Source organism: Chlamydotis macqueenii, chromosome 1 (genome assembly GCF_036417535.1).
Source record: "Chlamydotis macqueenii isolate bChlMac1 chromosome 1, bChlMac1.mat, whole genome shotgun sequence".
Taxonomy (NCBI): Eukaryota; Metazoa; Chordata; class Aves; order Otidiformes; family Otididae; genus Chlamydotis; species Chlamydotis macqueenii.
This window is the reverse complement of record NC_141556.1, coordinates 68,490,665-68,514,842: the sequence shown is the minus strand read 5'-3', so window position 1 is coordinate 68,514,842 and position 24,178 is coordinate 68,490,665. Positions and strand designations below refer to the sequence as shown.

The 24,178-nt window shown below is 46.1% G+C and overlaps 1 protein-coding gene across 2 annotated transcripts in view; it reads left to right on the top strand.

Moving 5' to 3' along the window:
* The first annotated feature begins 916 nt into the window (after positions 1–916).
* CACNA2D4 (calcium voltage-gated channel auxiliary subunit alpha2delta 4) overlaps positions 917–24,178 on the top strand; it is a 131,966-nt gene continuing 108,704 nt past the window's right edge. For both annotated transcript variants that reach the window (XM_086755663.1, XM_086755671.1), the window contains exons 1-10: positions 917–1,023; positions 6,330–6,411; positions 14,040–14,156; positions 15,654–15,713; positions 17,282–17,444; positions 19,751–19,882; positions 20,905–20,965; positions 21,529–21,679; positions 23,241–23,315; positions 24,081–24,170. In XM_086755663.1, coding sequence (XP_086611789.1) covers positions 917–1,023; positions 6,330–6,411; positions 14,040–14,156; positions 15,654–15,713; positions 17,282–17,444; positions 19,751–19,882; positions 20,905–20,965; positions 21,529–21,679; positions 23,241–23,315; positions 24,081–24,170 — 1,038 coding nt within the window. The remainder of the gene's footprint in view (positions 1,024–6,329; positions 6,412–14,039; positions 14,157–15,653; positions 15,714–17,281; positions 17,445–19,750; positions 19,883–20,904; positions 20,966–21,528; positions 21,680–23,240; positions 23,316–24,080; positions 24,171–24,178) is intronic.

Here is a 24,178-nt window from a genome sequence, read left to right as displayed (position 1 = left end):
CCTCAACTGAGAGCTTCGACTATTAATAAATAATTGCTCACATTAGGAGGTGATCAGTTAACTGGCAGAGTCCTTTTTTTTCATGCCAGTTTTGCTTCCCACTGCCCATTTTTCCTCCTCTCCTCTTGCCTGTGTGAGGTCCTCAGACATGGCTTGGAGGACGAGCACCTCAACAGGATCTGCACTGGTTGCTGCCAAGGCATCGGCTCTGCCCGGCCTCGTCGTTCCTGTGCAAACCTCAGCACCGCACAGCAGCACGGCACAAACCTGCTGGTGCCTGCAGGAGCCCCACGCGCCCCACGCTCCTGGTCTCAACCCTGGGTTCCAAGGGGGGAAGAGATGGCATGAGGGTGACCTGCTGGCATCCTGTGGTGCAACAGGGAGGCCTGACAGACAGAGATCAAAGGTCTAGAGGGGTTTTTGGGGGTGGGATGTGACCCTTTTAAAGCAGGCACGGCCTGACCTCCGGCTGGAGAAGCTGAGACCCGTCTTCAGGAATCAGAGTAATCCCGGGTGATTTTATCCCACTCCACTTCCCTAAATCTGCGGCTGCTGCTGCTCGGCGAGGGGATTAAGGGGCTGGTGGGGGATTACGTAGCCGCTGCAGCTCCCAGCACGGAGCTCCCTCCCGGCACGGCTGCTCTTCGGGGCACGGAGACACACTACACCTGAGAGTGCCTGCCAACGAGGGTCACCAGGGGGTTTTTGGCCACCCACCCTGCGCTGGAGAGCCCTGACAGTGCCCAGCAACAGGAGAGGTATTCCCGGGTCAGAGGCAGCCGGGGTTACCCCGGGGCTCGGCCCCGCAGCAGCAGGGCACCCAACCCAGCAGCATGGCAAGGGCCGCATGGGACCCCCCTCGGGGCAGCAGGAAGGACAAAGAGCCCCCGCATCCTGCCGGCCGGTCCCCTTGCTGATGCTTGGCACGCGGAGGATGGGGCCCTGGGCCATCCCGTGGATGACGCTCTGGCTCTTCTGCCTCCTGCCCTCTGCCAGGGCCCAGACGAAGATCCCACTGGAGACGTAAGTGTTTCCTTCTCTCTGACGTGGGGCATTTCTAGTGTGGAGTGAGTTATTCCATGGGCATGGGTGGGCGGGTGGGAGTGCCTCCCTGGTGGTGGCAGGCAATGCCTCCGGTGGGGGATGTTGCTGCAGGGAGGGGTGGCGTTTCCTTACAATGGCGGTGGTGTCTCCTGGGAGAGGACATGGGAGCCACAAATTCAATTCCCAGGTCTAGCGCAGATGCAACGCCTCATTTTCCCCATCCATCAGGCAGGGCAATGATACTCATCTACTTTAGTTAAGCACTTTGACATCTACTATGCTCTGCCTAAAGCACTGGGCAGCAGAGGGCAAAACCATTTGAAAGACAGGTTTGTAAAACCCCACCACAAGTGCAACTTGTGGAGATTCAGCCATGCAGGCAGACATCAGCGGCCCCAGTTTAGCAGCTCCCCAGTTTAGGAGAGCAGTTCCAGCAGATGCTGCTGGTTTGCAGCCTGCTGGGGACACCCTGGGGATGCACAGCACTGGTCAGGATCTGTCCATGGGAGGCACACGCACAGGGTGTTTGAGTGAAGATGCATCTCATCAGCACACACAAGGTCCAGACTGCGCAAGGCAAGGTTTGCAGCTCTGAAGCTCTGATCCCTTGCACTGGTCTCGTACGCTGATGGCTGAAAAAAAGCCTTCGTGTGCACATACGCAGCCTGGGTAATACACAAACACACGTTTATTCATGTGTGGGAATGTCAGGGGATGTTGGTGGGAGGAGGCTAAATAGAGGAAAGAGGCCACGGCACCTTTTCTTGCTTGTTCCTGCTCCACCTTACTACAAAGCCTGTAACAGCCCTTCCCAAAGCTCCGGAGCACCCAAATGAAAAGCCGAGCTGCAACAGAAAGTATGAACAGCCATGTTTCCTGCACGCACTGCCTTTGGGTCTAGGTACTAGTGCACATGCAGGGAATTTTGATGCACCTTTGTAGATGTGGGTTTGCAGGGCACCCAGGCCCGTGTGCGTGTTGGTGTGCGCCAGCGGCTCCTCCAGCCACAGTCACTGCCGGAAAGCTCCCCGCCAGCAGCACAGCCCAGCCGGCAGCCTGCCAGGAGGCTAACCGCCCTCAGCAAACCCAGTTTATAAAAACCTCACCTTGTTAAGCTGATTTAAGCAAGTTAAATCCTTTAAGGATTAAAAATGTCAGCACCACGGTTGGTAAAAGTTGTTGTGGGGCAGCTCCTCTGAAGCTGGGATAGGTCCGCCTACACAGGACAGCAGATTGGTCTGGAGAGGAATGAACACTACCATCGAGTTTCAGGAGGAGATATGGCCACTAAACCAAATGAAGTCAGCTAAAACCCTTTTCTGAGATTGAGAAAATGTTTTGTATTCAAAAAGTGCCAATAAGACCCTTGCGGATGTGCTCACGTGATCACCAAGTGTTGCGCTGACTTTATCCGGAGGGGTCTCGGGAAACTTTGCCACCGACTTTATTTTTGGCTGCGCTATCAAGCCCTTCCTCAGCAAAATGTTTCTGATTTGGGTTTCACAAAAATGACATACAGGTTATACAGAAAGAAAATCCAACCTTTGATAATTTCAAATGGTGTAAAAAAAAAAACTTGCCGAGCCCAGGGTAAATACTGCATGGAAATACCTTTAGGCCTTGAAATCTGTGGCGGTAAGAAGACAGCCTGTCCTTTCACCACTGTTTTCACCACTGAATACAAGTGCAGGGATTACAGGTAATCTCTGACCAAACCCTTTTCTGATGTGGAAAGAGGACTGAGGACAATTGGCACAATTCAGAACTTATTCATATGCAAGAATAAAGAACAGAAAAAGAGCTTTTCTCCCCTGGTACCAAAACCAGACCAGCAGCTGAATTAATCCCTGGTGTTTCAAATCCACTCATGAATTTAGCTAAAACAAAAAAGTTGCTTTTTTTGAATGAAATTTCAGTAGAATAATACATTGGCTAGAGGACAAAAGGGAGTAAATCACCAGAAAACAGACCTGCTCCACAGATTACACGGGGGCATTTTGGGGACACAAAACCAGAGGCTTTTAAACACCAGCTAGGTTCAATCACAGGTAAGTGACACAAGGCTAAGTCGGCCTGTGCTGCTCCCAAAGTCGTCCCTGGTTTTGCGGCACCACGTTTGGTTGATCACCAACTTATTCACATCTTTGCAAAGCTCACTTGGCTTTAATCCCAGCAGTGCAAAAATCTGCTCAGTCAATTACTAGCAATGCTTCTAGGGTGCAAGTTCAGCACAGAAACCACGTCCTCCTTCCTCCTGGACACTGCTTGGCTCATAAGCTGGCCATGGCACGGGCAGGAGCGCTTGCAGTTGTGAGAATGGTGAGGATTTGGGGCTGGCTGTTCAGCCTTTGCTTCTTGGTGTTCCAAAAACATTAGGAAATGTTGGTAGGAGAGGCAAGGATCAAGCTGGTATGGCCTCTTTAGGCTGCCCTTACTGCCTCTATACATCTGATCCTGAGTTTGTGAACCCAGCAGCCTTAGATAAAATATTTCTGCAACCTGATGAACTTTAGACTGACCTTTTCTCTCACTGTTTATGAAAAAAAAAATAAATAAATCTATTAAAATACAGCAGGCTGCCCTTAATTTCCCAGTACTCTAAGGTCACTCTCTTCCCTGGCAAATAATTGTCTTTTAAATACGTAAATACCAGTGTATTTCTGCCTCTGCACTTGCCTCCTTTTCAACTTCCATGAAATGCCGCCATAAATTTTTAATTACCTGCTCTTCAGCCCTGTCACATAGGACTTTGGGACCTTTGTGCTCTCTCATTCCTCTTGCCCCGTAACTTTCCAGCCAGCCCTCCAAAGCTTCCAGTCCATGGCACTCTCTCTGCTCCCTTCCTCCTCTCCTCCTCCTCATGCCCTTTGCCTCTCCCAAGGTGAGTGGGTTTTGTGGCGTGGCGCCTCACAGAGCTGTTTCCAGATCAGCAGAAATACCAGCCCCTGAGCTAGACCAGTGGCTCGGAAGTGGATGTAGGGCTGCTGCCGCAGGCAGGCTAGAATAGCCCTCCCCTGGCTGAATGTCCAACACTGAGGGCACCTACGTAGAAATCGTGAAATTACACACACCCCAACCTTTTTTTCCTCAAATTCTACTCCTACTGGAGATTTCAAGGTTCAAATATTTAGGCTTCTTTTGCCACAGCCTCAAAGGCAAAAAAACCAGCCTTCTATTTTCCTGTTTTTATGAAAGTGGAGAATCCCAAGTCATGGTGGACTTAAGGACTTCACAAATGAGCACTTCCATGAGCAGCAGAGCTGGGTCTTCTATGAAACTGTCTGTGGCTGGCTTCTCTACTACTGATTGTTGCAAAGCTCATATTATGGACCTTTTGCCTCAATGACAGCATCTTTCTGCTGAAGCTGCCCAACCACACCCACTAGTCAGAAATTAGTGTCACAGACTCTTCAGCCCTGCTGAGTTGAAATATGATGAGGGCTGGGAGGAACAGGGGCACATGCATGGCCGAAGACATAACACAAAACAGAAAGACCATGTGCACCTCATTTTTTGAGAGGGAAAATGGGGTAAAAATAAACCTCCATGCTAAAATTACTATCCCAAACTTCATGTTTAGCTTCTCTTTTTCTACAGTAAAAGGTGAGGAGACTGGAGAATATTAATTAGTAACAGCTCAAAACGTCTCATAAATAAAAGTTATAAAACCAGCAGCAGCAGATGGGCATGTAGTTAAATGTTGATTCAGAGATCCGCATACCTCAGCGACTGCGTTAGTCACTACAACAAACAGGAAAGCATCCCATGGGGTCCCTGTTTCTGGTTTCCGCTTTTATTCCAGGTTTGCTAGCATAACTCTGATACGGGGCAATAAATCCTGGCCTCCTAGCAAATACCATATTCTTTTTTTTCTCTAAGAATGAAATGAAGAGATAAAAGCTCTGGCTGTCAAAGTAAGATACAGAGTATGATGTGAAAAGGAAAAAAAAAAAAAAAGAGAAAAAAAAGAAGCCTTGTTCCTATTGACTTCAGCTGGTGCTGGATCACACTCAGCGGTTAGAAATTAATGCCTCAGTGCTAATTAAGGAGTGATTTAAAAGGGCACCCACTCCCCTCTTTTATAGGCAGTGGGGAGAGGTACAGTTTGGAGTAGAAGCCTTATGTATGCTCCAAATTATTCCCTGTAGCTGCCTCTCTGTTTGCAAGAAGGGAGCCTAAACAGTCTTTCCTAGGCTAAAGTTAGCTGTTGTGATTATTTCACTGTTGCTGTACCAGCTTACTGCAGAGCTTGTCTCTATGTTGGTGTATTATTCTGCCCCAAAAGCAGTGCAATGTGCTGAGAAATCAGGCCCTAAGGTTAAGGTCTGCTTAGGACTGGAAGAAATCTACTGGAAGCCATAGGTAAGACTCTACACCTCATAAATACGTAGTGTATTCTGGTAAGTGGAGAAGGCCATTTGTTCCATTAAATAACTCTATCCTAAGTGAATCCTTGTTGAAGGAACTGCATGTAGGTGGAACTGTCTCATGTGAATCATATAACAGATTTCTGATTAAGTGCTCTGTCAATTATGAGAGCCGTCTATTTTCATTTGGATGGCTCAGTGTTCAGGCTGCTCTTCAACATCCTTATGTTCTCCATGTGGTATTGCTATCATCAGTTATTTACAGGATGGTGCAAATGCAAGTAGTGTTTTACAATTATGAGGTGCATAATCTACTCTGGCATTATCAAGCTGTAGTATCTCCACTGAGAGCAGTGAATTCTTCTGGCTTATTAGTCTCTGCCCCACGCAGCTCTGAGACCTGAATCCAAGGGGTGAATCCTGACAACTTCTTCCAGGTCTGACACTTATTCATCTTCAGCAGCCTTGACAGTAGATGTCTAGCCCTTCACCCCAGGCTCTGTCTGCAATCAGTAAAGACAAATAGGTGTCTGCAGAGCTATTTATTTCACCTTACTAACAACAAAGGAAACCAGATGATCTCTAAGACCAAATGTACAACTCTCACACCCCTGAAGTTAGGCAGGACAAATTCCAGTCTGAGACAAAATGTAGTGGCCAAGACCAGCAGAACTCAGTGTTTCTCCTTATTGACTGATGTCCTGGGCGGAATGTCCAAAAGCAGCACTTGTCTCCTGCCTTACTGTTTGTCTGGCTAGCAGTCTGGAGAGAAAGCATTGTCATTGTCACTACAGTGGCCTAGAGAAACGAGGGCAGGGATTCATACTCAGGAAGATGAGTTTTCCCTGTCTGAAGTAAGCAGTTCTGCTGACTTTTTAATTATTAATACTGAGTTTTCTTTTTTCCCCTCTTTTTTAGGGTGAAGTCTTGGGCAGATGCCTTCGGTGGAGAGCTGTACTCCATTGTGACTAAGTATTCGGGCTCTCTCCTGTTGCAGAAGGTAGGCAAAAGCTGTGAGCATTCTCTTGGCTTCCCATCATCTCCCCAGGTAGCCCTCCAAGGTGTCCCCCTGGAGTGGACGAAAGGAAAACACATAGGTCTCCAGCTAACTTTCAAAACTATGCAGGTTCATATCCATAAGCGCAGTGTGATGCCCTGTGGCCATTCTCCATTAACTGGAGAGGGAGATCCATCTCGTGCCTTTCCTGCTTTCATTGGCCATGGCCAAATGCTGCCTAAATTGTCCTATTAAAAAAAAAAATAGTTTTTAACAGTACTCTTCATGTTTCCCCTCTGATCATTTCACGCCCTTCCACACCGACCCTTCACTCCTCCCTTACTAAGTGCCTATCAGTCACTGTCCTGCTCCTCACCCACCTGCTCATTGTCACCCCACTGTCCCTTTCTGCAGCTCTTTACCTGGCACTCTTGTTTATTTCTGCTTCCTCATCTGTCTTTCTCCAGTCACTCATCAATTCTTTGAATTGTGCCTTTAAAACTCTGCTTTGGACAGGGTCTCTGAGGCAGGTGCCCTGGAAGCCATCATCTTCCAGAGGTGCAGAGCTCTGCCTCCCTCCCCTGCCTGGCATGATCACCGAACAATAGGCACCACTGTGCTAAACTCCCTACCAGTATTAAAGGCTCTAGGGGCTTTAAGTAAATGTTAGCATTTGCAGCTGTAGAGAACTTGCCCTGTTACCTTGGATTTCTGAAGTCAGGGGTGAATGGCTGCTCCTCTTTCAGGCTCTGAGAACTCAGCAGTGCAGCAGCAGGGCTGTATGGAGCAGCACTTCCCCAGGGCTGCTCAGCGGGGCTGGTGGCTGCTGAGTACATCTGAAGGGATGCAGTCCTCTCTCCACTCATGTGGCTGTCCAATTCCTTTTCTTTACTCTCTCTGATTCTTTTCTTCAATATAAGCCATACACTGCCTCTTAAGCCTTTTAGGTGTCTGATTTCTGTCTTCTGACTAGTAATAACATCCACATCCTAGTGGGAAAGGGGATCTGGTTATTATTTGACTTGCCTTGCCCTCAGTTTCCCTGTCTCCACAGTGCTGCTTTCTGTCTGGAGGAAGGGAACATCTCCTGTAGTACAGAATCATAGAATAGTTTGGGTTGGAAGGGACCTTAAAGATCATTGAGTTGTAACCCCACTGCCCTGGGGGGGCACTAGACCAGGTCGCTCAAAGCTCCATCCAACCTGGTGTTGAACACCCCCAGGGATGGGACATCCACAGCTTCTTTGGGCAGCCTGTTCCAGTGCCTCACCACCCTCACAGTAAATAATTTATTCCTTATGTCTTATCTAAATCTACATCTACCGTCTTTAGTTTAAAGCTATTACCCTTCATCTTATTACTACATGCCCTTGTCAAAAGTCCCTCCCCAGTTTTCTTGTAGGCCTTCTTTAGGCACTGGAAGGCTGCTATAAGGTCTCCCCGGAGAGAGAAGACCAACTCCAACTCTCTCAGCCTGTCTTCATAGGAGAGGTTCTCCAGCCCTGCTGCGTGACCTTTGCTAGGCTTGGCCAAGAAAGGCTTCAGCATCCATCACAAAGGTATACACTGATCATCAGCTCTTCTTAGGAGGAATGTGCTGCTATGCAATAAAAAAAAACTTCAGCACTAGCACAGCTGTGAGGCAGCTGTGGTGTGATATAAATGCAGACAGGAGTTTGGCTTTTAGCAGTTTTGATGATGTTTCTGCATTTGCCATTTTTCTATGGGTCCCCAAGAGGTAGTGCCAGAGGCAAAGTGATATGCTACAGCATCTCTGGTGGGTGCTGGAGCTCCAGTGGGCAGGAGATACAGATTGGTGTTATGTGATAGTCAGGTATCTGTGTTTGATGCTGTATAGTATTTGCTGTCCAACAGAAAGTCTGAAGATACTGGCTTTTTCTGGAAGATGCTAAGGGTGTCCCCCTTGTGTGAAGAAATTCTGCAGCCATTACATCTTTTCCTTACTGCTTCAACACAGCCAACTTCTGCTGCTTCTGCAGCCACTTCTATTAACAGATTAAGGGGGGTACCTTTTTTTTAAGGTCAAAAAAATCACTGGGACTAAGCAGAACAGAGCTTAGCTTGATAATACCAGTGTTGTGAAAACTAACAGTGGAGGCCAAGGATGGCAGATGTGGTGCTGAGGTGGTTATCAAGACAGCTGTGCTGTGTTGGCCCTCTGGAGATGTTGCACCAGGTCATTTCATCTCTCTCTGTCTACACTATGTTTTGACTCTTGGGATCCTGATCTTTTTGGGGCAGGGGTTATATGAGACCTGTAGATACTACTGTAACACCACTAAAAATGACAGTCAAGGCAAACAGATCTCGAATGAAAATTCACAACTATCAGCTTTTGGTGTAATTCACTGGAAGCAATGAAAACTAATTTTTTATTAGAAAGAAGCCTGAATGTAACCAAATCCAATCCAGCATTCACATCAAGGGGAGTCAAGGCTGAGATATATTTCCCTCGTGGTCTGACAGCCTTATAAAATAATCACACTTGCCTCTCACAGTCCATGTCTGCATGACTTTGTTCTTGGGAAGGTGAAGGCGTCCAGTTTGGTTTTGCACGTGTTGGGGCCTGGATGCAGCAGAGACTGATTGTTTTGTGCAGTCTCTGGGTGCCACTGTGTGGGACACAGCATCATCCATGAGTCAGAGGGGAAAATGTCCTTCAGTAAATCACTGTCACCACTTCCAGCAGGAGCTACAGATGAGCTTGATCTAGCCTTTGTCTGTTGATAATCTCCAGTAGAGTCATGTCCTAAATGCATGTCCCACCCTAACTTTACTTAAACAGCTCAGGTTTACCTTTCACCCCTCAAGTCCCATTCCTTGGGCTCTTTCATTTCCCCTTATTTCCCTGGGACTAGGGAAATAGGAGAGGACCAGCAAGCACCCACTTCTGTCCTGCTCTTCGCCTCCATTTACTTAGCAAGCACTGGATCAGATACCTTCTCACAAATCAGCATCTCAAAGCAGAGGCCATCCTGGAGGGCTTGCTCTGCACCCCTGACACTTACAGCACTGCAGAAGGACAGCTTCAGGATGATGTGGACAAATCTCTACTAGGCAACACTTTCCTACCCCATGAAGTGCATCCTGGCAGACCTCGAATGGCTTTATGTACTGGTCCAGGGTGTGGGCAAACAAGGCCTGGGGAATCAATTGCACCAAGTCTGGAAATTCAAACACACATTCTCCAGGCACTTTCCTCTTTTTAAGCCTCTTTTTCACATAACATATTTCTCTCTGTGTGAGTATATGCAGACCAGCAGAAGAGTGGGGAGCACAACGTAAACGCCCAGACGATTCTTTCCTCACTGCTTGTTTAAGTCCAATGGGCAGTTTGCCTTTGAGGAAATACAAACTGAGAGATAATAGCACCTTTCAAATTTGACTTCATGTCTCCTTTGTGCCTGATCAGCTTGAAGTAACTAGCTTATTGCTGCTTTAAGAGCCATAATTTTTCCGTTGCTGAATGTTTTGCGTATAAAACTTCTCTTTAATATTTAGCATAAATTTCCTTTTGTGATTTTGAGTTTGTTTAAATTTCTTTGGAGTTCTTTGTTTTTCCCCCAGAAGAACCCTAATATCATGTTGCAAACTCAAACACTATTTCTTGTTAGCTTTATTGCTCCCAGAAACCTGGTGAACCAGCAGACATCTCTTGAATCCACAAGGCAGGTTCTCACCCTTTGAGAAAGCCTTTAGGTTACTCTCTGTTCTAAGCAGTCAAGATATCATCGAATTAAACTTCACAGAGGTAGCAAAAGCTGAATAGTGTTTTTGGTTTGATGGCTGAAGCATTCATTGTATTCTCTTGGCCATTATGCAGCAGAGCTTAAGATAAGCTTGCGCACTTGTCTGGCATATCAGCCTGGCTCAGAGATCATAGAATCACAAAATTATAGAATGGTTTGGGTTGGAAGGCACCTTCAAAGGTCATCTAGTCCAACCCCCCCTGCAAAGAGCAGGGACATCTCCAACCAGATCAGGTTGCTCAGAGCCCTGTCCAACCTGGCCTTGAATGCTTCCAGGGATGGGGTATCTACCACCTTTCTGGGCCAGTGTTCCACCACCCTCAGTGTAAAAACATTTTTTTTTTTAGTGTCTAATCTTAATCTGCCTCCCTCTATTTTAAAACAATTACCCCTTGTCCTATTGCTACAGGGCTTGATAAAGATTTTTCTCCCTGTCTTTCCTGTAGGCCCTCTTTAGTTACTGGAAGGCTGCTATAAGGTCTCCCCAGAGCCTCCTCTTCTCCAGGCTGAACAGCCCCAACTCTCAACCTGTCCTCACAGGAGAGGTGCTCCAGCCCTCTGATCATCTTCATGGCCCTCCTCCGGACTCGCTCCAACAGATCCATGCTGGCTGGCGTCTAGGAGAGCTGAGGGCAATACAGCTGGAGCAAAGAGGCAATATGAAAGGCTCAGCAGGGGGTGGAGGGGCAGTAGGGTCTCCAGTGGTAAGGAACAGAAAGTTTGAACCTTATTAGGTCTGTTTGCCACAGTCCTGCTGCTGCAGTAGGCTGGGCAGTGACCAAATGCCTGGGGCCGCTGATGGCAGCTGTGCCAGCAGGGATACCACGGTCATTCTGGGCTTCTCAGGGCTTGCCTACAAGTGGCAGAAATACCACCAGCTTTAGCAGACACAAAATTTAACTTTTCTACTCTGTTGTTAATGATGCATAAGTGTTTCTGAGAATTACCTCCTGCTTCCTTCTGTAGCTGTGGTGCTGATTGCCTTCCCCAGTGGATAGGGTTTAGAAAGGACAGCAGGGCTTGGCTCCAGCTACGTAATTACTAGAAAGCACTACTAATAACTACATGGCAAAGAACAGACAAATTAAAGAAGTCCAGTCGAGACATTTTCCTGGGTGAAGATAAAAGGAATGTCTTTCACACTCTTAATATAGTTTCACTAGCAGTGAGTAATGCAACACTGTGTACTTCAATGGGCTAAACTTCATGGAGGTGGGAACAAGAAAATATATTTGGTGACATATTTCTGTCCATAGATAAAACTTAGGATACTGAATCCCAGATCTTCCATTTTCGAATCGCCACCCTCATGACTGCAGGAGAATCTTAATGAATTGTTCCTGCTGTTTTAAGGGAATACTAAGTACTAGATGAATATGAAAAGATTTTCTGTTAGATCAGCATTAATATTTTGGCCACTTTTTCAATATTGGATCCATTCAGCCAGTTCTGCCAAGCCTGTAGCTGATTCCTGTTCTGTAAATTACAATGATCTGATAACCTGAACCTTAAGCTTGGGTTGTGCCAGTTAATCTTGGTTGGCTACAAGCACCTGTGTTGCCTTTTGCTATGTACTTTCAGCTACGGTGTCTGGTAACAGTATTGAAATCACAGGTACTGCTCTGTTGCCTACCTTTAGGAACTCTTGCAATGAATACTCATTAATAGCAGCAGATTTTAGTGGCAGGAACACAAATACAAAATGATTTGCTGGATCATTTGTAGGAAAAAAGCTCAAAGGGGATCTGAGCTTAAACCTGGTGTATTCCTTGCAGCCAACTGAAACTTTACAGAAAGCTTTTTGTGTTGTTTGGTTGGTTTTTTTTTTTCTTTTATCTTCCCAGCTCTGGCTAGTTCCCAGGGCTGAGACACCTGTACAGTATCAGCAAACTGCTTATGATTGCTTGTGATTACTTTTACCTGATTAACATCTACTTGTCAATGTGTCAAAAGCATATTAAAAAAAATATTGAGAAGTAAAGAGAATTTAATTTAAATTCAAGATATGACTCAAGGTAACTGATGGCAGGTCACTTTTGTAAAGCCTGTGCTTGCCTGTGCTGGTGTGGTTCCCCCCCTCTTCGCTAGCTTTCCCAGGAGAGATTACCCTCCTCCCCCCGAGGAGGGCCTGATTAAAGGCTAGCATGGCAGAGATCACTTCCCTCCCTATGAAACCATGACATGGAGCTAAATGGGACAGGCACCAGCTGGGATGTGTGCTGCAGTCTTGTCAGCAGCCAGGGACCTCAGTCAGGGGGTTGTTGTTGCAACATCCCTCTTTCAGCAGCATGGTTATGCTAACCTTCATGCTCAACCTGACCTCCTCCTCCTCCTTCCCTGTCTGTCACAGCTACCCAGCTGCAGCAGAGGGGATGCGGGGCCTGGTGTTTTTAATCCAGTAAAACCCTTGCTGTTAATCACGCCAGACTGAGCGAGCAGCCTCCTCGCCATGCCTGCTGCAGGCTGGATGCTGCTGCTATTTCTGTCTGACCTCCTCAGGCTTCCCCATCCTCAGCATTTCTTACTCCACATGTGCCCAACTGCCCTCCCAGATGGTCAATGAGCTTCTCAAACAAAAGGAGTTTTACCTGCTCACCCTAAAGACATGCAAAGTCCTTCCCCCTCTCCACTTTCTTTGAATCCAAAAGTGCCACTAGAGCCCCTGTCATCCCCTTACCCCCTTCACCACTTCAGATTGTACTAGTGCAAGAACTCCAGGGATTGCTGCAACGGTGCTAATACGACATGAAGATGGAGGGGGTGTGTATACACTGCGGAGAGAAATTATGAGGGACCAGGGAAATTCAATCAGTTGCCTTTGCACTTCCACATTGCTGGGGAGATAAGGCTCTATCTTTTCTGAAATAGGCTAATCATATTGTGTCCTTTTGCAGGTTTTCTTATGTTTTCTTTCTGCCTATCTTGGTTAGCTTTGTGATTTTATTTATTTTTTTTTAAAAGGAGAAATAAAGGCCATTGTATCCAGCCTTGAAAGGGTAGATTTAGGGAGGCAGTACAGTTACCTAGTTTGGGAGTACTCTCAGGTTTTTAATGAAAACATATGCAACATGGTTAGAAGAAATCAGTTATCTCTAAAGCTGTCAGATCCAGATCCTCCTCATTATGGCATCTCTCCTAGTAAAAGCAGTACTAAGTAGCCATGCTCATAATTCCTAGTTCCTGGGAATCACCTCTGCGCTGCTCTTGGCCCATAGCATGCTCATACATGCTGAATAAATAGCATCACGACTGTCTCGCTGACCTTTCCTTGGCAGTCTCCCACCTAAGCACTGATCATGCCCTTCTTGCTGCAGACCTGACAAGTTACCCTACAGATATGATGGTGCTGTGGAAGGACAGGACATGCGCTAGCATGACATCTCTCCCACTGGTACCTCAGAGCACATGTGACATAGGGGGTGATGTCATGACAGCATACAGCTCCGTTCCCTTGCCCTTCCCTCTGCCTTCAGTAAATTTCACATATGTGATGGATATAATGCTGTTATGGATGTAAGCACAATGCGTATTTTAAATTTTCAGATGTGGAGCTTCCACTTCCCTCTTATTTGTAGGCACCAATAATTTCAGGGACATTGTTGTTTCCAACAGCAACAAGCTCTCAATTGGATCAGTTGCTTTTACTTAATCAAAATACTTTGTTACGGCCAGTGATCTGTGCACCCTCAAATAATGAGATGAAAAGGGAGGAAAGGCAAAGATAGGAGAAGGTGGTAAATCAGACCAGTTTTTTCAACACATCCTTTTTCGCCGAAGACAATACTCAGCTAACAATAATAGATTCACCCTTCTCCTTATGAGCCTCCTGCTCAGCAGGATTTTCTGCTTTCACTTGGGTAGAAGTACAAAGATGTGGAGCCAACTCTGAAGATCAAAGAGGTGGACGGCTTGGAGCTGGTGAAGAAGTTCTCGGAGCAGATGGAAAGCATGCTCCGCAGGAAGGTTGAAGCTGTTGAGGTATGACCACAGGGCCAATGGGAAGGAAGTCTTCTCCTGTCAGCCCCAGAGCAGTAGACACAAGCCTCCTGCCTGTACCAGGAGTGTGTGGGCACAGAGGTTGCATGAGGACTTCCTTGCCCAACCAAATGCCTGCTGGTGCAGCTGTCTGCTCATTCTGAGCTTTAAGTAGACACTGGTGGGAGGATGTGGGCGTTCAGACAAGGCAATGCTGGCTTCTCCCTCAGCCTAAAGTAGGAAATAAGATTAAAAACAAAGTCTAGGAATAAATATGAGGGAATGAACAGTCTTTTAGGAGAAAAGAGCTGTTTTAAGAGAAAAAACCTCCCATAAGTGAAAATAAAGTTCATCCTTGCATAATGCACTCTGGCCATTGAAGACTAGTAGCTTGTTTCAGCTGTGTGTGTGGCTCAAGGGAAATTCCTGCAGCCCCTGAACATAAGCTGCAAGGAAGGTGCTTGGATTTCCAGCTGTGTACACAGGGAAGTGTGGAGGAGGTGGCAAGAGGTCTTTAGCTGTTGCTGTGTTGGAGATCAGAGCAGGTAATCGTTATGGCCCCTCTCACTTCTTGCATATAAGGATCTATCATATTCCCTTATATTTACCCATGATGAAAAGCATATTTCTGCAGTCACAGAGCCTTGACTGTTTAAGGCATCTAATGTGGAAAAGTCATCCAGAAACACATCATTTGAATTTCAAATTGAAATGTGGGCATATTTAGAACCAAAGCTTTGGCCCATAACATTAAATTCATAGCCAGGTTTTACCAATGTTTGGATTGCCTTATCCTTTATGAAGGAGCAAAAAGTAGTTTTGCTGAGACTGTTGCTGATTGTGCAACTCTTAAAACACGTATGTGTTTAGGTGGATTTCTTCCCAGTCTGTACCAATTGAGAATTAGTGCCCTGAATCATCATATTGGAGAATACTAGTTGATTATATTGACTTCTTGTAAAGGGTAAGCACTTATAAATGGCCACAGCATTGCTGAGCCCTTTACAAAATCAAGTCATGGTCTTTGTCTCGGTAACAATGCCAGACTGAAACTCCCACAAGGCCTTTTCCTTTGAGATACTGACATCAGGCTGAGTATGAAATGCCTTTCCCATGGCTTTTTGGAATAGATCACAGAAAATGAAATTAAATCTCTGGCTGTTGTTTCTCTAAATGGACGTGTTTTTGTTTGTATATGTCCTGTGATATCTAAGATTGCTCGATGGTTTAGTAAGGACTCTGTAGTAAGTATGTGTGAATATACTCGGCCATAAATAGCTGTGAATATACCTTCCAAGCTGTAAAGTCACAGCACAGAATTAGAGGTCAGCAGAAAAGGAGGGAAAGAGGGAAGTTTGTAGACCAGTGACTCTGTGTCGCGGTGAAGGAGGCAGTCGTGTGTCTTTTCACTAACTGTATGAATGGCTGATACAGCTGGAAGAGCTTGTGGAGGGCCTTCCACGGCACCCCCTCATCTTTATCTTTGTCTGCTTGTATTAGAGGTTGGTGGAAGCAGCAGAAGATGCAGACCTGAATCACGAGTACAACTCCTCACTGGAGGTAAGTTTATTCCTATTAGTGACAAAATATGACATGCATTCTCAGAGAAGACTAGCCAAAAGGCAGGCCTAGCAGCACTCAGCCACCTCAAGCTGCTAAACATGTTAGGAGTTTCCTTGTCTTCTGGACACTCAGCTTGTCTAGAAACCATTGAGAGTAATAGATTCCCTCAGTAGATCCCAAATCTAGTGACAGCTAGGAGGTCAGTCCCTTTGGCTCCAGGAAAGGAAGGGTTTGGGAAGGCATTGAGTTTTGTGATGTTATTGGCATTATACCAATGTTTTCATTATATGACATGTCAGTGCAAATCAGTTAGTGCTTTGTGGGTTACTTGACTGGAGAATGAGCTAAAAATTGAGCATGTACGAGCAATGAGGAGGATGCTGTTACAAATACCCACAGCAAATTGTTAACCTCAATAAGCTGAGTTTCTCAACAGCTCCCATCATCTTTTCTCTACCCTGCAGACACCTACTTGTCAGGACTCCCTGTTAGGTGAAAGCTTACTGCTGTCCAAGCAATTTGGATAATTGACTTTCTGTTAAAAACTGTAGCCAAGCTATGGGATTATTGCCGGTGAATGAAACTGGAGTGAAAACTCTGAAGTCCGCTGTCCACAGTACAAGCACAGACTGTTTAGCGGAAGTACAGGCTACCCCTTGCAAGTACACCTCTCTGTGCTGGGATAGTGTGGGAATGAAAATGCTTCTTGAAATCAAGCTATCTACCATTTCTCCTCTCCTACCTATCTCTTTAGGAATCACATTGCAGTCCTGTTAGTTGGGTCAGCTGCATTCACAGTAAGGGTCGTGGGTGAGCTGAGGTACATGGACCTGTATTAGCACACACGGTTCACACCTCCTGAGTACTGTTAGTGCTTGAACATAAATCCTTAAATAACCTCTGCCCTCAGATAAAGCCAACAAAAACATTTTAAACACATCTGTTATCCAAGGATGAAGAGTGTCCTGAAGATACTAAAGTGACTGTAGATGCTAAATCCCCAGTGGCCTTCGCAGGGGGAAAATTGTGCACCTTCTTTGAGCACGTTCTGCTCTATCCTTTGCTCTTGAAGAGCACCTTCTGCTCGGAGTAACAGAATGAGGGGATAATCCCGGCTGGATGTACATCAGGAGTTAACTCCAGTGAATGACAGCTGTAGAGACAGGGCGAGTAAGGTCAGCACTGGCATGCCCTATAGCAAACCTGCTGAGGCACTCCACCTCTCTGGATAGTCACTTAAACACTTCTGAGGGACCATAAGAATCTGTTACTGTGTCACTCTGCTCTCAGTTGATTCTTCTGCTGCAGGTTTCTGCTTTCAGTCATGTGAATATCTGACAACAAGAAACTGGGCAGAAACTATCATTTGGGCAGCTTGACACTTTTCAGTTGGTAATGGCTCTTGTTTGCCACTTATTTTGATCCTTTTTGAAGCCTGAATTCTCCAAATGTCTCTCTTTTTTGTTTTTTTTTTTTTTAAAGAGTGTTTATTTCGGTCAGTACCAGTAATAGTCTGTCTTATTCTCTGTTGCTGCCTTTCTCTTTTCCATTGTCTTCATCAACAGTTTGATTACTACAACTCTGTCCTGATTAACGAGAAGGATGAAAATGACAATTATGTGGAGCTTGGAGATGAATTCATTTTGGAGCCAAATGAGCATTTCAATAACCTGCTGGTGAACACAACATACAGTGATATCCAGCTCCCCACCAATGTCTACAACAAAGGTAATGGCCTATACTGGCCTCTACTTTCTCACTACTAGTAGGTTGCTGTGGAAACTACCAGTAATAATACTGAAAGAAAGGATGGGAATAGGAAAAAAAAAACAAAACCCACAACTGACAGAAAACAGGGCTGGAAAGATACTATCTCAAGGCATAGTCATGTCTGTGCTGTAGTCTGTCACTGTGACAGGGCTTAGGTATAATCTGCTCTTGGAAAACCTCTAATGATGGACAGGCCTCCATCTTAGGCAGCCAGTATAGTCTCTTAGGGTTCATCTACCCAACCAAAGACGCTGTGAAACAAACTGTGATGTGAATTTACTAGCAATTGTTACTCTAAACAAAGAGTCAAATCTGTCAAGGTCTTTAGGTGTGAAGGATTTAATTTATTTCAGCTGAGAATTTAGATTCCAAGCACCTTTGTGTTGTGAGGCAGTAACACCTCACAGGGACACTCTTAATTCTCAGTGAGCACATCCATAGGGGACTGGAGGTAACTCAGCTGCTACTGGGACGTGACTGTTCTGGCATATTTGCAAGTCTTCGGCACTTTGGCAGCTGCAGGAGCCCAGGGAGGCACTGAGGCTCACATGGCCTCATCTGTGTCTGGTCTGTGTCCTCTCCTCCTGCACATTCACACCACTCCAGCTACACATCAGAAACCGGTCCATCTCCAAGCTAGTCAGCACACTGCTGAACCTGTAGGCTGAGACACCAGTTGCAGTTGTGCTAAGTTTACTGCTCTTTTTGGCCAACATTCAAAGCTGCCTGAACTGGCTCTTTGCCTGCCTTCCCATCAGCTCTTCCCCTTGCATACGTTTTAGCAAGAAAAAAAAAAAGTGCCATTACTTCTCTCATAGATGGAGCTCATTTATTTACAGTCTTCAGGACCAGACGGGGCAGGCACTGGTGACTGTGCTCACAACTGCTGTGTTATTTAGAGGGACAATAGAGGGAGTTCTATTTGTCTCATGACTTTAAATTAATTCCATCTGGTCTGACAGCCCCAGATGCTAAAGTCTTGCGTACAATAAAGCCTCCAGCAGAGCTGGCTGTGGGTAGCTACATCAGAGCTACATGAAGCAGGCCGTGGCCTACAGTGGTGTACAGAAAGATGTGGCCAAACGGCTGCCGTCAGAAACAGCAGAGAGGCACTGCCCAGCTAGCTGATTTCTTGCCTGTATGGCTTGACACAAACCATACAGATGCTCTGGCTATGGCTGGAGGATAAGCAGGAGGAGGAGGGCTGCTTTCGTGCCCAGGGTTCCTCCCGGGAGCGACGCCTGGAAGCTCTCACTCCCTCTCTTGCAAACAGCAGAAGCCTGGCTCTCCACAGTTCTGCTGGCTCCCTTCCTGAATGAGTTACTCTGGCCTCATTGCCGGGGAGTCACAGTTCAATTTTTCCTCTACTTTGACCAAAACTGCCTTTAGTGAAGGGACTAAACGGGAAGTGGCAGGTCAAAGCCTCATCCATTTCAACATTAATACAGTTAATCCTACAATGACTAGTTTCTTATAATTCCCTTTTTCGATTGCTGCTGAGTTTGGTCTCCTGAGGCAATAAGTCAACGCAGACACCAAATATACGCTGCCTCTTACGAGTTCTTGCAAGTCTGCAACTTCCTATTGATTCTGAGGAGATCGGGGGCAAGGGAGGACAGCTCAGGCTTTGTGAAAGAAAGGGAAGACAAAGAAGAAAAGAATCAAAAAACTGTGGGGGAAAAAGAGGGGAGAGAGAAAGAGCATGTAAATCCTAGAGCTCCTCTGTCTTAGATAACTATACCTAGCATAAATTTAATCACTCTTTGTAGAAAGGCTGTTCCACTTAGTGTTGCATCAAGCAGTTGCCTTACCACAGCCGTATGTCCACTCTTAGGTAGGAGCTGAGTCCTGCCTGTGTGGTGTGCCAGTTGTGCTCAGCAACTGATTTTCCTGGGTCTCTGAGCCCTCTTCGTAACACCCAGGGCAGACAAGGCTGGAAAGAGAAATGGGGATAATAGCTTCTGACCAAGCTGAAATCACTTGTAGCAGCCAGTGGTGACCTGCTCTCGGGGATTTACTTGGATGATGCATCCCATTCCCTTTGTGATGCCTGTTGGAAAGCCTGCCAAGGGGATAGATATCATCATGAGGGGAAGAGATTGGGATAAAGGGTCATGGTTTTTGCAGACCACAAGGAAAACCACCTTTGTACAAGGCTGCATTTGTCCTGGGGTTGCCTTTGTTCCCACCCCCTTCTCCATCTAGGGAGGGTGTCCTCCCCTCTTTTGCACACTTTTTCCTTTTCTCTTCCTTTTCCCCCACAGACCCTGACATCCTGAATGGTGTTTACATGTCAGAAGCCTTGAATCCTATTTTTGTTGACAACTTTGAAAGGGATCCCACACTGACCTGGCAGTACTTTGGCAGCTCCACAGGATTCTTCAGGCTCTACCCAGGTAAAAGGGCAGAGATTGGCTTTGCTCTTTTCAGCTACTACTACTACAAAGCAGTAGTCTTGTAGGACGGGAACTATGCCGTGAAAGAGCCCAATTCAGGAAGCTTGTGGGCAGCATGGCCCATGAAGAGCAGGGTGCAGTAAGCAAAAAGACAGTGCATGAGCTGCTGCTGCTTAGATTGAAGGAATAGTGCCTACGGCAGGCATAAACCCTTTTTTCCCCACATGGACCAGCCCCTCAGGCATGTTGTCCTTGCGACCCAGGGGAGTCTGCTTACAGCAGTGTGCCTTGGGCTGTCTGAAAAGCACAAAACACCATGGCAAGACCTGTGAATATCACGGGCAAGGTGCAGAGACTGCACGAGAGCTCCCTGTGATTCTTGGTAGCAGCCACAGCCTCTCTCCATCTCCATGGCCACACATGGCAGATGCAGCTGGTCAGTCTGACTTGTTATCCACTCACCAGCTGTGAGCAGCATGTAAGGTCACAGCACGAAAGGGAGGCCCTTTGCTTGGAGGAACCCATGAGATCATCCGCAGCTGTAGCTTGGCCTGGTGGTCCTTCCATCAGATGGCTGCGTGACCTTGTTCTGTGACCTGCCATATGTTGTGGAAGGGGAAAGTAGAGATGAGTGTGAACAGAACCTTTAGCAGGGAATTTGGGACACGTCCCTGTCACTGCTGCTGCTTTTTTATATCCTCAACCACCCTTGGGGAGAAAAAGATGATGTTGAGAACAACATCAAAATGGCAGAAAGTTTAACCTAAGTGCAATTGCTCCCCAAATTCAGACTATGCCTAGGTACATTTTTAAAATAGAAATGTAGTAGTTTACTAAGAACTACTGAAGACTATGCAGCTCTGCTTGTATTTCTGCAGAATGGCCATTGCCATTGCTGGCCAGACTGGTGTGCCCCTGAGGGGTCTCAGCAGTGAATGGCAGAAGTACGGGTGCTTGGGGAGCGGGGAGCAGATGCCTGCCTGTCTGTGTGTGTTGATTGCTCCTTTTGCTGCTCCCTTCAGGAATAAAATGGTTACCAGATGAGAACGGAGTCATCTCCTTTGACTGCAGGAATCGTGGATGGTAAGAGTTTTGGAGGGACTCGGCCAAAGCACCTCCCTGTCTTCCTCTCTCCCTCTTTATCAAGGTGACACCTTGGTGAGCTGCTGATCAGCAGTTACTGCCCCATGCTGCTCCTGCGAGAGATGAGTGGTACATAAATGAAGGTAATACCAGGTTAGGAAGCCTTCCGTACCACCTGCCACATGGAAATCACCACCAGTGTATCCTTCCTTACAACTCTGCGACTGGAAGGACAGGGCTGTTCAGATCCCAGAAATGTGGAGCATTTACTCAGTCTACTCTGCATGGCTAGAGGAGGCTTTAGCAATTATCACTCTCAACTGAATCTGGATGTATATCTGCAGCAGATCCAGCACTTGCCAATGCAAGCAGTGAGGTGCTGGGGCCAGCAGGAGAGGCAGATTGGTAGGAAGGGACCCACTGGATGTCCAGCATGACCCTGCTGGACAGCTGGGCTCCTGGTGCACGTTATAGTGTGGCTAGCATCATGTTACAGCAGCACGCCCAACACTCCTCCTCTGTGTATGCTCACTCTGCTTCCTTGTATTCTTCTTTTTATAAAGGTACATCCAAGCAGCCACTTCTCCCAAGGACATTGTCATTATTGTGGACGTCAGTGGGAGCATGAAGGGCCTGCGGATGACCATTGCCAAACACACAATTGTCACCATTTTAGATACTCTGGGAGAAAATGACTTTGTCAACATCATTGCAGTAAGTATGTCCCATTTCCAGCACCAAGTTGCTTCCTTGTGCCTCATACCAGCCCTTCAGTCCCCTTAGCAAACTACAGGCATTACCATGGCGTAACTACAACACTTAGTACCTATGTTTGATAGGGGATTAAAATCAATTACCCCTGGGAAGTCAGCTTTGTGTGGTCAGCAGGGTGGCTGCTAAGTCATCTCACCCCCCTCTACAGAGGATGTCAGCAGCATCTTTTTGCTTACTTAGGGATGTGACTGCAACAGATAACAAAGTGCTATAGAGAGACATCTGAGCTAATAGAGACCTGAACAAATAAATTCACCTAGCATAGCATAATACTGTGTTTGGGTCCAGTAGCAGCATAATCCTCAGGATAATGTTTCCAGGCTAGAAAACTACCACTATATGACTTTTTGTGCACCAGCATCCTGTGAGGCTGCAATCCAGTTCAGAGTCAATCTGCATGGAGTTTGGTCAGGTTGCCTTGGTGTAACTCTCCCTTTTTAAGCCCTGGCCAGGATGAAGATGGGCCAGTTACCCACAGAGAACCAGCACCACTGACCACAGAAGGCAAAACTTTTCCATGATCCATACCAAGACTGGGGGGTTTGGTGCCAGGTTAAAGGCAAATGGCTGCTCACCTCCTAATTTTCAAAGCTAATTCAAGCACCATCTCTTTCCCCAGGCTCCTTTCTATAAAAGTTTGCTGAGGTACGGTTACTGAGATATAAAGTCTACTTTTTGTTGATAGCTTCTTATTGTGTAAGATAGACACTCCAGTGGTGATGGCTCTATCTTTACATGGCTGGGTAGATGGAACAGCGGCAGAAAAATGGAGGGAGGTCATTAAGGAGCTGGAAATATCATCTGTTCTTCAAAAACAATCCCAGAAAAGGCATAATAACATATATTCCTTTACTGTACTCACCCTAAGAACCTACTGGGTCAGACACATCATAGCCTGACCTAAGGTACTATTGATCAGCTGAGCAGCAGTAGCCTCTTAGCCATGCTCTTATGAATTATGTTCTTCCGAACCTTGCAGTAAAAGGTTTACACTGACATGTTTTACCTCACATATGTATCAGGCTAGAAGCTTACACCCCACTAATTATCACAGCTTGGTGAATGTGTGGTGACTTGATATGTTACAATTCAGCTGTGCGACAGAGGCATCAGACATCAGGATACAAAACTACCTGCAATGTTCAGCTGGTGACTGGAGACTCACAAAGTCTCCAGAAGTCAAAAATATGCGCAAATAGTGCTAGAAGCAAAGCCAAAGGCACAAGCTAATAGAAAAATCTCTAGAGCGTGAGTGGAAAAAAGTAACTTTGTGTAGGTATGCCCCAATAGAACTCAGCAAAACACCATCATTAATGATTATTTAAACAAATATTAGATTTATCAAAATTTTAATTTGCCATGATGACTACAAATAATTCTTAAGGGAAATATGTATAAAATGGCATAATGCTCCACACTGTTTTCTGAACATCCACCTATGACGTGAACCCATTTTATGAATTGTCTCCCATTACAACCTCTTTTCATTTTCTCTTCGCAGTACAATGATTATGTTCATTTTATTGAACCCTGTTTTAAGGGTATCCTGGTCCAAGCAGACAGAGATAATAGAGAGGTGAGTACCAGGCTCCTATCAATGTTATTCAGGTAGTTCTCTTAATGTAATACGTACATGGGGTTAAGATGCTATGACTTCTATTTTTAGTTGCTCTTACTGTATTTTTGTTCCTTTTTCTCTCTGTATTAATAACATGGAGGTAGCACATGCCCCCATGTCTTCAATAACCAGCTTTCTGTACAAATTTCTTTCACAGATTAGCCCTGGGTCACAGAGTATGACTCCAGAGGGTGATGTTCCCTGCAGTGTTTCCCAAAGGAAGCCCTAGCATTTTGGGCACTGTCCATCCTACAGAGAGCACTCTCTGAGGGTTTCATTTACGACTGGATGGATGCCTGATAAAATTTGAATGCTTGTTTATTGCTTTTCTTTTACCCCAATCCTGTTGTTCTTGCAAGCAGAGGAGTGGGTTGTTTTGGTTTTTTTTTTCCCAAAGGAGTATATAAGGGAAAGTCTGATTTCTAGTAGTTTTGTCCCTTGCATGATGTTCCATGGACCAACGATGGTTCACAGCCCACAGCTGTGAACAAAAGCCCCTGCTATGGCTGCATGGGCATAGGTGCAACAGGATGGCACTGCCAATTGAGTAGCCACTTGACTTTCCTGCCTCCATCCATCATGGTACAGCACTGCCCTGCCAGCATCAGTGAAGGATCAAGAGCCTGATAGCACAGACTTTTCCACATTACCCTTTCCTTCCCTGGTCCAAGCAAATGCCCTGCCTGCAACTCATTGCTGCCCTTCTGCTTCTCTTCTTGCCAGCACTTCAAGCAGCTGGTGGATGAACTGCAAGCAAAAGGAGTGGGGACAGTGAACAAGGCCTTAACAGAGTCCTTCAAAATCCTGAGGGAGGTAAGACA